Raw genomic sequence first — 13,379 nt, forward strand, 5'->3', positions numbered from 1 at the left:
AATAAGTGTGAAACCTGAACTCAAGATACAGGAATAATAAGGAAAATAGAAGTGACAAATCATATGCCTGAGAACAATGCTGTATGTGGGATCAACAAGCTGCACACAATAAGAAATACAGAAATCAGGAAATAGTAAAGTGAAAGATGTATGAGGTAGAGTGGATCTGGGTCTTTCTGGTGTTATACAAATACTGTGAGAACAGAAAGTGAAGGATTGGTAAAATGTTTGAACATCAAATGCTTTATCAATATCTCCATAACTAACAGGAAAAATGGAACTTACTAAATTTCAGATAAATGATCAATGTTCTTATGGGATCAATTGTTTCGATAACCATTGAATCACTAACCAACAACCTTTTCCAGTCCCCAATTGCATCGGTTATCAGGGTACACATGTACAGGAAATGGAAAACATCTTAGCTTTCATCTTTATTCAAGACATCTTCAGGACAGGTCAGTAACGTGAGACCACCAATTCCCCATCCAATCTCTATCCCAAATGTAAGATGTAAAAAGTGATAAGAGTTATGTACAGTAAACCCTTGTTGTTCATGGGGGTTAGGTTCCAAGAAATGGCGCGAATAGGCAAAACCATGAATAGCAACTTGTACTACTTTAGTGCACAACTGTATACCTATACCAGCCACAGCAGCACTCATCCCCTCTTTCAACTTATCTAATAATTCAACTTTCTTTGTCAGGGTCATAACTGACTTCTGCCTTTTACGTTTCACTCCACTAGCACTGACACTAAAGTTTTGACCACAACACAAGAGATACTGCATTGCAGGCAATAGTTGAGAGCAAACAAGGCAGAAGAGACAATGCAGGTGTGTGGGGGCGACTCATTACGCTGCGGGAGAGGCTCGCAAGCTAGCAACCATCTGCTTACAACGAATAGTCGAAACCGTGAATCGCAAACCCGCAAATGACGGGTTTACTGTATACTTTATTGTACATTCAGCAGAGTGAACAGTGTATGCCTACTGTAGACTCAAGACAACATCATCTGCTGGTGAGTACAGCTCCCCGACTTACGACCTACTCGACTTACGACCTGCCTCAGTCGTACCAAAATTTTGTCAAATTACGTATTTTCAAGTCCCAACGTGTGATATACACAGTTTAGACTCTTGGGAAAGCTTTCCTAAGTAGGGTGGAAAATTCCATTCCTGGCTGACAAAAGCTCCATTCATGCCTCGCCTGCCTGTATCGTAAAGATGTTTTGTTTTTTATATATACCGTATTTTTCGGCTTGGAAGACGCTGCATCGTGGAAGACGCACCCTGATTTTGGAAATGAAATTCTAAAAAAAAAAAAAAAAAATTACAGGTTTTAGCCCACCTGGGCACAGGTCACTGACCCACATTGGGGCCTAGGGGGCGAAAATGTAATAATAATAATAATAATAATAATAATAATAATAATAATAAAAATAATAATAATAATATACAAAAATGAAAAAAAAATATCAAGAGTGAGAAACAATATACCTGTATGTATGTTGTGTTGTCAAAGCAAGAGAAACAATTGAGACCCTGCAGAAAGTCAGATCATCAACCTGGGACTTGGTCACATAGCAGCAGGGTCTACCATTAAACAATACATTATGCTTCCAATATCTTCCAAACTTAAATACAACTTCGTCATCCAAGTAAAAACACACACACAACAACATTGGTTGTCCTTATGTTTTCAACTTTACCACCACTGGTGGGTAGAATTTTTTTTTAATTCTGAAACATTAATTAAAATACAGATGTACCCCACTTAACGCGGTCAATTGAACCCAGAGGGTCCCACGTTAAGTGAAATCCGCGTTAAGTGAAATCCGCGTTAAGTGAACAACAGAACATATGGGATTAATTCCAATAGAAACCGGCCCGACCCCCAAACTCCACTTTTTGAAGGCACATACCTATGTTGTAGTAAAAATAACATCTTAATTTTATGATGGTACATGCACACAATTAATACTTAAGAGAAATAGAGAAATACAGTCGCCAAGTTAATGTCCATTCAAATAATGGACTCAACTCCCTCCCCCTCTCACACTACACTGCCGGCTCTTCCCTCTCAGAGAAATTTTTGGGGGAAAACCACTAAATTTTAATAAATAATACCTCAAACTAAAGTTAGGATAATACAATTGACATTGCTGGATTCCTTGTAAGACCAGGAATATTTTGAATATAAATGTCATATATTTTGCACAAAAGATAACATAGTTACCTAGAGAAAAATTTTTATCTAAAATTTGTATGTTTAATGCAAAATATATGATGTTTATATTCAAAATGATCACCAAATTATAAGAATTCCAGCAATGTAAATTATATTCTGACCGGGTAATTTGTATGAATTTTATGAGCTAAAACAAATATCTTCAGTTAATAAAAAAAAAAATAATCTTCACGACACTATCTGTCAATCAAAGTACCCCACCTTGCCTCCCCCCCTCTTCCAACCGCGCGGTCAGTCCCAACCCTCCCCCCCACCCCCCACCAATCCTCCCTTCCAGAGTTTTTAACATTTAGTATTAAATAATACCTCAGATTAAAGTTAGGATAATATAATTGACATTGCTGGATTCCTTGTAAGACCAGGAATATTTTGAATATAAATGTCATATATTTTGCACAAAAGATAACATAGTTAATTTGAGAAAAATTTTTATCTAAAATTTGTATGTCTAATGCAAAATATATGATGTTTATATTCAAAATGATCATCAAATTATAAGAATTCCAGCAATGTAAATTATATTCAGACCGGGTAATTTGTATGAATTTTATGAGCTAAAACAAATATCTTCAGTTAATAAAAAAAAAAATAATTCTTCACGGGGTAACAGATGGTCGGTCGGTCCCTCCCTCCCCCCCACCCCCCACCAACCGTCCCAAGGAGATGTGTGGGATAACCACTAAATTTTAATAAATAATACCTCAAACTAAAGTTAGGATAATATAATTGACATTGCTGGATTCCTTGTAAGACCAGGAATATTTTGAATATAAATGTCATATATTTTGCACAAAAGATAACATAGTTACTCTGAGAAAATTTTTTATCTAAAATTTGTATGTCTAATGCAAAATATATGATGTTTATATTCAAAATGATCACCAAATTATAAGAATTCCAGCAATGTAAATTATATTCTGGCCGGGTAATTTGTATGAATTTTATGAGCTAAAACAGGCAGTCAGGCAGGGTGGCGGGTGGGGCAAATCTAAAAATAGCGTCTCGAGCCGGACACTCACCGCGTATATGTGGAAAAAATCCGTGTTAAGTGAAAGTTCAGCTCTGGCGAGGCACCGCGTATATGATAAAACGCGTTAAGTGAAACCGCGTTAGGCGGGGTAATACTGTATATATGAACAGTAAATAAGTGTTGCTTTCATATTCTTATGTAGAGAATTACGATATGTTTACACTTATGGTCACTTACATATGCCATCTCACTTTTTTCTTAACCATTAATAGTTAGCTACTTATATTGTTCCATTTATTAACATTAAATAACATGACTTAAAACAACCATATTAAATTTTTTACATTAATTTTACTACAGCTACAACCAGGGTCTTATTTCTTGTTTTATATGTAGAACCAGTCAGTCACTTGTTTTGTAAACATTAACTAAACAGCGTCATTTCTCTTATGTACAACAGATTCATTATTGTTTATTACTTAATTTATTTTTTATTTAATTAATGATTATGTGTGCAAAATGAACAATATAATTCATTAATAATACACAGAATATTAAAACACACGAGGAGACGAGACGGCATTGTTTTCGTTGTTTACAAAACCAGTGACTGACTGGTTCTACATATAAAACTGAAGAAAATAAGACCCTGGTTGTAGCTGTTGTAAAATTAATGTAAAAAATTTAATATGGTTGTTTTAAGTCATGTTACTTAATGTTAATAAATGGAACAATATAAGTAGCTAACTATTAATGGTTAAGAAAGAAGTGAGATGGCATATGTAAGTGACCATAAGTGTAAACATACCGTCATTACTCTACATAAGAATATGAAAGCAACACTTATTTACTGTTCATATATATTTTAATTAATGTTTCTGAATAAAAAAAAAATTCTACCCACCAGTGGTGGTAAAGTTGAAAACATAAGGACAACCAATGTTGTTGTGTGTGTGTTTTTACTTGGATGACGAAGGTGTATTTAAATTTGGAAGATTTTAATTTTGTGGGGTTTCACAGTCTAAATGGGTATCCAAATATGAGAGCCTACTGTAAATGGGTATCCAAATATGAGAGCTTACATATAAAGAAACAAACATTCCTGCATTTGAGACCAGCAGACAACCTTCAGCAATTCCTCAATAGATGGCGCTGCCGCACCACTGCCATTAGTAAACAAACCACACAGCAGCAAGGGTTTATTTTTATTTTTTTTGCAATATATCAACAATATTAGTTAAATCAATAGTTTTGTAGTACTGTATAGAGAATACTTGTAATTGTTAAGTACTGTAATGAGGAACAGTCTTTGTAAGGGGCTGATTTCTAAAACCTCTGCTACAACTTATCGACTAGTGTCCTGGAAGACGCATGGTAATCTTCGAGGTATATTTTTGTCATAAAAAGTATGTCTTTGAAGTCGAAAAATACGGTATATACAGTAAAGATCCTGAGTACAAGACTAATTAGCCCTGTCACTGCACAAAGCAAATGTAGTCGATTTTAAATTATTGTGCTACACCGTGAAAAGAAACTGTAGTCCAGTGTCAAATATTTTTGTTATTACGTCCTTAAATCGATTTTGTTCCAAGAGTTTGAATGCAACACTGGCCCTGGGTTGTGCTGCCATCTTTCAGCAAAAGCTCAACCACAATATGCAAAGTTGCAGATGATGTCTGACGCCTGAGCCCAGCGATTGCCGACCGTCATATAATACTTTCTATCAGCTATCATCCAAAAAAATGGTAAGTTTTTATTGTTATATGGGGATAAGCTGTGTAAGTGTGAAATTATATATAAAAGGATAAAGACTGCAAATAGTGATGAATATACGTCAATACAGTCGACCCTCGTTAAAACGGACTAATAGGGGGGGAAGGGTGTCCATTTTAGCCGATTGTCCGAATTAACCGATTTAGGGGTTAATATTGCATTATACAGCTATGTGTATGTTTATTTGAGTGCCCCGTCATAGGAGTCCGTTTTCTCTCACTTCAGCACGCCTGAGTCATCCGTTTTCTCTTAATCTTAGAGTGCACCAGAGACTGTTATTTCTTAGTAGTGACACAGAATTTGATATTGCAACTGGGGTTGCAATTGTTGAGGCAACTTAGGTATGTCTGATTAGTTGGAATATTCAAGATCCATTGTGAGTGATGTTTAAAGCTTCAACTGTCTTTATGGTTGGCAAAACTTGTCAAGTCTGTCAGTCTGAGTGGCATGTGTGAGGCCTTGTGTTTGTACAACCGCTAAATATATAAATATATAATGTTATGGTAATTATCAGAAACACATAGGCATGACGAGGTTTATTACAAAGTGATGAAAAGGATACTGTACAGTGGGTAGTCCACAAAACATGTAGTCATGTCTCTTTATTTGAGTGCCCCGTCATAGGAGTCCGTTTTCTCTCACTTCAGGACGCCTGAGTCGTCCGTTTTCTCGTAATCTTAGAGTGCACCAGAGACTTTGTTATTTCTTAGGAGTGACACAGAATTTGAAATTGCAACCCCAATTGCAATTGGGACAATCCCAGAACCAGAAATTTGATACGGACAGTTCCGATTTCGTCCGATTTATCCGAAATCCGGATTAAAGGGGTCCGAATTAACGAGGGTTGACTGTATATGCTTTAAGTTTCTAGCCATTTTATGGCGGCTGAGGAATGCTGTTGAACTACCGCTGTTATTGGTGCCCCATTTTCTGTGGTGGCATGAATGTGATGTATTTTTACTGACTAATTACCAGTTAATTGTGTTATTTGCTTCTGGTATATGTTTCAGCTAATGACTCTATCTACCTTTACAGAGCCATGGGTGTTGGGAGAGTTGTGCCACTTCCTTGCAAGGATATATATATATACTGGTGCAGCTATGTGTTTTTAATGCATGTATCAGCCACACTGAGATGAGGTGGGGTGAACGGATTCCTTGAGAAACACCAGTAACTCTGGTGTCCCGCTCACTTTTACATCTCCTTGAGTAGTGCTGGCGCTTGCGCACCCTACCCAGGGTACATTACCAACCTGCGGTACAAGTACACTCCTCAGACTACTTTACCTTCACAATACCAGTTACAAAATATTATTTTTTAATAGTTTTCATAAAAAAACATGAATTTCACTAGTTACCCACATTTCAAAGGAATTAAGTGCCAGATATGATAACTTTGTTATTCTCATAATATGAAAGTAAGAAAAAAGCTCAAATTAGCACTTTCAATTTGGGGGCGACTTAATGACACTTGTTGGGAATAATTAAGACATCAAACGACACGGGGAAAGGGTCAAGGCACAGCGATGTCGTTACTCACACAAAATCCCTTATCCGGACGTCCATATCAGCAGGGAGGCACAACTGTTCAAAACAACAGCCAGCATATTACACTAACACAGAGTGACTTATTTATCCTAATGATAAATTAGTTCAAGTAAAATAATCATACCTATGATATACTTTCAAGAAATTAAGTTTTTTGTTATTTAAAGTGTTACTAGATGTAAGTATGGTTCTATATTCTAGAATGTATGCATATGTATGGCCTTATGCAGTGTGAGATAATGTGAATGTGTACAGTATACCATATACACTGTACAGTTATATGAATGGGTTAGGTTCCTGAAAAACCACCCATTGTGAAATTTTTTATAGTTAATAAAAGAATACAGTACAGTTTATGGGAAAAATAGGGTTCAGTTCCCCAATGACATGAAGAACCCAATATCATACCATAAAAAAATAAAAAATCAGTTCACAAACAACAAAAAGCCTACATAACTACAGTAATGATGAACAGTATACAACTACCATAATTTACTACCTAACACATTAAAATATTAATAAAATACTATTTAAAACCATAAGGAAAAGCTGAATCAAAGTTTAACACAGTTGTGTCACTCGTGGCCACCCTCAAGCCTCGCAACAGTGATGCTCCCCCTCCCACTCCTACACACAAAATGTTTCTTCCCTTTGTTTTTGATCCTGTGACAGTTATTTTTTTAACTTTTTGGGGGGACATGCTGTATTCAGGATTGTGTTCACGTAGCTGAAAACAAAAAAAGAGGTGAAAGTGAGGAAAGCTAAGTTTATCCCCAAAATTACGAGTTTTGAAAAAAAAAAAAAAAAAAAAAAAAAAAAAAAAAAAAAAAAAAAAAAAAAACCCTCCCACCAGCTCATCCTGCTAACTCTAACTGGCACACAAAGAAATGTTTATTCTCATAGTTTTTCACCTTATGATAACTTTTTTCTTGAATATTCTGTATGTCCATACTCAAAAATAAAGTTATCACGTCACGTGGTGGTTACATCTTGGCTACGAAATATGATGCAGACAATGACATCAAAGTCGACGATCTACCTCACGTTTCAATCCCAGCACAGTTAACAACTACTGGGGGCGGTTGCTCAGCCATTCACAACACTAGCCTGTGAGCTGATTTTGTCAACACAAAGATGGAAGACAGGACATTGTCTCCATGCCAAAATCCAAGAGAAGACCTAATTTCTCTGAGGAGGAATTGATGGTCCCCTTAGAAGAGGTAAAGAAGAAAAACAAAGTAGGAACCAAGTTATCCTCAGAAAGCTGGATAATGCCAACATGGCCAAGACCAAAAACAATGCATGGCACATGGTGGTCAAGCCAGTGAATTCTGCCTTTAAATAAACCAGATGAGACAGAGAGAGAGAGAGAGAGGGAGAGAAAATATTGACTTATTAACTTAAGTATCACCAAAGCAAAATTATTATTATGACAGCATTCTCATTATTATTATTATTCATCTTCCAATAATTACATACATTCCCTTCAGAAGTCTTTACTCTACACATTTGAATATATCCCTGAAGTGACCCACCCCTTGAAAAAATATTGCAATGTAGGTGAAGTCCGGCAAAAATTTATACTTGGGTAATGACCCTACTTATACTGTGGTATCTCCTATTGCACTTTAAAAACTTCCACTGCAGTAGAATCATAAAGCCACCAAAATCTAGTATGTGTGAGGACGACACGAGATCTCCTTGTCCTATCTCCTCACAACCATAAAATTTATTGGCGAGGAAATAGATGGTAACGAATCAAACGTTCATTGCTAACATACAAAGGATACAGAGAATCCCTGTACCTTCTTTCCCTGCGCAGGGCACTGCTGAACACATAAGCTGCTACAAACTCCATGAACACCACAAAATGCTGTGTTTACATATACAGTAAAACACTGATAACTCGGCATGTATAGGGCTCTGGCCTTAACAAATTATCCCAAATTCCAACTCATGGAGGCACCTCTACTCCCCCCAACAAAAATACAATATAAAATTATCGGCCCATATACATATACTTGTAATTAATAATTTTCAAAAAGTAACACTTACCAGCACTGCAAGCGAAGAATAAAGCATTGTAGTAGGAGAGAGGCATGGTAGGTGACACAGGGGAATGGTAGATGATGTAAGGAATGGTAGATGATGTAAGAGATGGTAGATGATGTAGGGGAATGGTAGGTGATGTAGGGGAATGGTAGGTGATGCAAGGAATGGTAGGTGATGCAGGGAATGGTAGGTGATGCAGGGAATGCTAGGTGACTCGGGAATGGTAGGCAACTCAGGGGAATGGTAGGTGACGCAGGTGATGGAGGGGAAACACTACATAAACAGTAAACTGTGCGGCACTTATGTACAATATACTACTATAATTTGGTCACTTATACGAAATAAAAAATAAATTTTAACAACAATAATTGTCTTCTCTACGTATAATTCAAGTCTGAGTATGTGAATAAACTCGTAACTTATATCACTAAGGATAGTAGCCCACCCTAGTAAAACTGTTTTCTTTATTACAGAGCAAGAGTAAAAATAAAAATACTCTAATGTAGCTAAGAAACAAACAAAATATAAGGTAAATCAGTTCTATGGGAAGGAGTTCACCATTCTCTTATTTACATATGCACTGATTATATTTTTAAAGGGGAAGGGAGAGGAGGATTTTTGTCACATGAAGAACTAGAAAGCTGTACAGTACTTGTACTATGGACTCACTTGATAGCTTGCAGGTAATCATTCATCTCAAAATATGCCTTGCCAATATGGGCCAAGACCCATCCTGTACGGTAGTGCTGAGTGGGTAGGGCAGTCAATAACTCCACCGATCGACTACAGTTGTATTGTGCCAGTTGTTGATATGATGCACCCATGTCACGTAGGAGTGACATCAGTCCCTCTATGTCCAAGAAAAAGAATTAAATAAAGATAAAGCATTTAAGACATAGTATTAATAACGTCACTAACTGTTTCTTTCAATAACATTGATTTACTCGTACAGTAATTACATATTGGCTCTTTGTGAATAAATTACTGTATTGTACTGTAGAGGGGGCACCCTAAATCACACCCTATAAATATATATGGTATAAAAAGTACCTTTGTTGTGCGTTTCAAGTACCTTGTAACCAAGCCTGCTCATATTTACATTAAATATAAGTATATCTAAGCAAATAAATAGGATGACACTCATTACAGTTACTAATTAACAATATAAATTCTTGTCAGAATAATGTAGGTCTACACATCCCCCCAATAAAAAATAAAAAATAAAATCTTTATCTGAAAAATAGCAAATACTGTACACATGCAGTAGTAAAAATGAACAAGTGAAGCATGAAATCCGATTTTATAGCCGAGAAAAATAAAAATCTTGTGAATTGAGATTAATGATACTAAAATACTCCATGGCAGACCCTGCCATAACCTAGAGGCCTCTGACATATTTAACCCCTAAAAGTTCAAACCCACTGATTAATGTGTTCCCAGTAGGGTACTAACCCCACTGATTAATGTGTTCCCAGTAGGGTACTAACCCCACTGATTAATGTGTTCCCAGTAGGGTACTAAACCCACTGATTAATGTGTTCCCAGTAGGGTACTAAACCCACTGATTAATGTGTTCCCAGTAGGGCACTAACCCCACTGATTAATGTGTTCCCAGTAGGGTACTAAACCCACTGATTAATGTGTTCCCAGTAGGGTACTAACCCCACTGATTAATGTGTTCCCAGTAGGGTACTAAACCCACTGATTAATGTGTTCCCAGTAGGGTACTAAACCCACTGATTAACCCTAACTGATTAATGTGTTCCCAGTAGGGTACTAAACCCACTGATTAATGTGTTCCCAGTAGGTACTAACCCACTGATTAATGTGTTCCCAGTAGGGTACTAAACCCACTGATTAACAGTGATTAATGTGTTCCCAGTAGGGTACCCCACTGATTAATCAGTAGGGTACTAACCCCACTGATTAATGTGTTCCCAGTAGGTACTAAACCCACTGATTAATGTGTTCCCAGTAGGGTACTAAACCCACTGATTAATGTGTTCCCAGTAGGGTACTAACCCCACTGATTAATGTGTTCCCAGTAGGGTAAACCCACTGATTAATGTGTTCCCAGTAGGGTACTAACCCCACTGATTAATGTGTTCCCAGTAGGGTACTAACCCTACTGATTAAAGTGTTCCCAGTAGGGTATTAAACCCACTGATTAATGTGTTCCCAGTAGGGTACTAAACCCACTGATTAATGTGTTCCCAGTAGGGTACTAACCCTACTGATTAAAGTGTTCCCAGTAGGGTATTAAACCCACTGATTAATGTGTTCCCAGTAGGGTACTAAACCCACTGATTAATGTGTTCCCAGTAGGGTACTAAACCCACTGATTAATGTGTTCCCAGTAGAGTACTAACCCCACTGATTAATGTGTTCCCAGTAGAGTACTAACCCCACTGATTAATGTGTTCCCAGTAGGGTACTAACCCCACTGATTAATGTGTTCCCAGTAGGGTACTAAACCCACTGATTAATGTGTTTCCAGTAGGGTACTAACCCCACTGATTAATGTGTTTCCAGTAGGGTACTAACCCTACTGATTAAAGTGTTCCCAGTAGGGTATTAAACCCACTGATTAATGTGTTCCCAGTAGGGTAGTAAACCCACTGATTAATGTGTTCCCAGTAGGGTACTAAACCCACTGATTAATGTGTTCCCAGTAGGGTACTAACGTCATTGACCGATGTAGGGTGTACTTTCAAATCTTGTGCCTTCATTTTGCCGAGAATACAAAGCCTCGTGGCTGCTAAATTTGGGAAAAATGATTTGTGGTAAATGTATGGCTCCTCATTGCTAAACCTCTGCTCATCCTCCCGCCTTCCCTGATCCCTCCTCACTTCTCTCCATCTCGTCTGCTCATTCACCTACATTATTCGGGGGAGGGGGAGTCTTCATTATATATTGGGGATATGTTCCAAAGAAATGTGACTTACAGTGAAACATTTTATAATGAGGAATTTTTCCCCATACGAATTAATGTACGTAATTCGGAATACTACAGTATATGCATTCCAACATGTACAGTAATAACCCTTGAAAGCTTAGGATGTGTTCCTAGAGAACTTTCAACAAATCAGCTTACAACGGGGTCATCATAATATACTGTACTGTACGTGTACAGTGACCCCCTTGGTTAACGAACGCCTCGGTTAACGAAATTTTGGTTAACAAATTACCTTCCATAAGAATATTCAATTCAATTAACGAAAAAAAAATCGGTTAACGAATTCCTTACGAATTTTTCCCAACATGTTGTCGCCTGCATTTGACTGCCCACCAGCTGTAGTATTAGTCCGCCAATACAGTAATCGGTTTTAGGACTTAAATTCCTTACCATTTTAGTAAATATCAAGAAGGTTGTACTATTCAATAATTTTAAAAGTTTTATATTAAATTTTTTAGTCATTTTAACAATTATTGAACAAGATTGAAGTACAGGAAGCTAGTTTTTTGTGCGCCAAACAGCCACTCAACACACCAAGCTTGGCGTTAGTTTGTTTACCAGTTCAGAGGAAGAAACATCTTGTTTGAGACTCTTCAACATTAACACTTTTTTTCTGTTTCCAGTCAAATTATTGGTCATTTTGAAATATATTTTACAAACATGTATTGACAATATATAATGCAATGCAGTGCTGTGTTGATTTAAAGAAAATAATCTTGAATTACACCAAGTGAACAAAAATTTTATGGGTGAAATGGCAGCATGGGGTGACTTCTCTTCCACCCCAATGCCTTCTCTTCTCCCTTCTCCTCCACCCCCATTCTAATTCCCATCATCATCATCATCATCAACCAGGAGCCTTCAACATGTACACCTCAAAGTAAGTGTACTTTACTGCATTTATTTTTAGTTTGTATGTAATTTTCGGTGAGCTGGAACCAATTACCCAAAAATCCACTGAAATAATGGTTTCGGTTAACGAATTGTGCTCGTTAACCAGGGACCACTGTATAGTATTTGATATGGAGATACATCCCTGACAACATTATGTTACCTTTGAGTGATGCACAATGATTCAATTTGATTAATAAATAAACCAGGGTGTAAGCAATGAAGACATGTTGTGGTTAACATGACATAGTGAAGGACAGTGCGGGCAATCAACTGTTTGCGATATGTAAACAAAGTCACTTGGAATTTAATGACACTAACTCATCTAGGGTTGAGCATTTAAGCTTTTTTCTGGGAAAATATATTATTTTACAATAATCTTTATTAACCCGGCACCAAATGAACCTAAATTATATGGAAGTTATGGTGAAATTGTATACTGTACTATGTTATAAAGGGATCACAGGCTGATGAGCACAGGTGAGACATCCTCTCAGCCCAGCCAGCACTCCCTCCCTCCTCCTCTCCCCAGCCGCATATCCAGACATAGTTTTGTAATTCTTTTCATTCCATTTCTTTACATGCAAACCCTCCATTGTAAAAGAACTGAATAAGGTTTTCCAAACTTTCATTTTTTGGTGTTGGAACACTTGTGTGACTTAAATGTCCGCGGTGAGGTATACAGTGACTCCTGGTGTGTTGCCATACTACTCTCAGGTACACTCCATCTCCCACAGAGTATACCCCTACTACAGTCGGCCCTTAACATACGCGGGTTTAGCATACATGGATTGCCCCGCCGGAGGAATATTCTGTACATTGAAGGAATTGAAGTACATTCAAATCGCGCACGGCACCGAACACGGGACACCACCCGCTCCCGCAACCTCACACACACACACGCATAGCTCTCCCTCACTCAGTCAGTCTCGCTGTAACCA

The 13,379-nt window shown here is 37.4% G+C and overlaps 1 protein-coding gene across 3 annotated transcripts in view; it reads right to left on the reverse strand.

Annotated features, from left to right (window-relative positions):
- Positions 1-13,379, reverse strand: part of LOC121875168 (cell division cycle protein 27 homolog) — a 107,807-nt gene that overhangs the window by 43,797 nt on the left and 50,631 nt on the right. For all 3 annotated transcript variants that reach the window (XM_042379605.1, XM_042379604.1, XM_042379607.1), the window contains exon 7: positions 9,261-9,441. In XM_042379605.1, the coding sequence (XP_042235539.1) occupies positions 9,261-9,441 (181 nt within the window). The remainder of the gene's footprint in view (positions 1-9,260; positions 9,442-13,379) is intronic.

Source organism: Homarus americanus, unplaced genomic scaffold, assembly GCF_018991925.1.
Source record: "Homarus americanus isolate GMGI-L3 unplaced genomic scaffold, GMGI_Hamer_2.0 scaffold36970, whole genome shotgun sequence".
Taxonomy (NCBI): Eukaryota; Metazoa; Arthropoda; class Malacostraca; order Decapoda; family Nephropidae; genus Homarus; species Homarus americanus.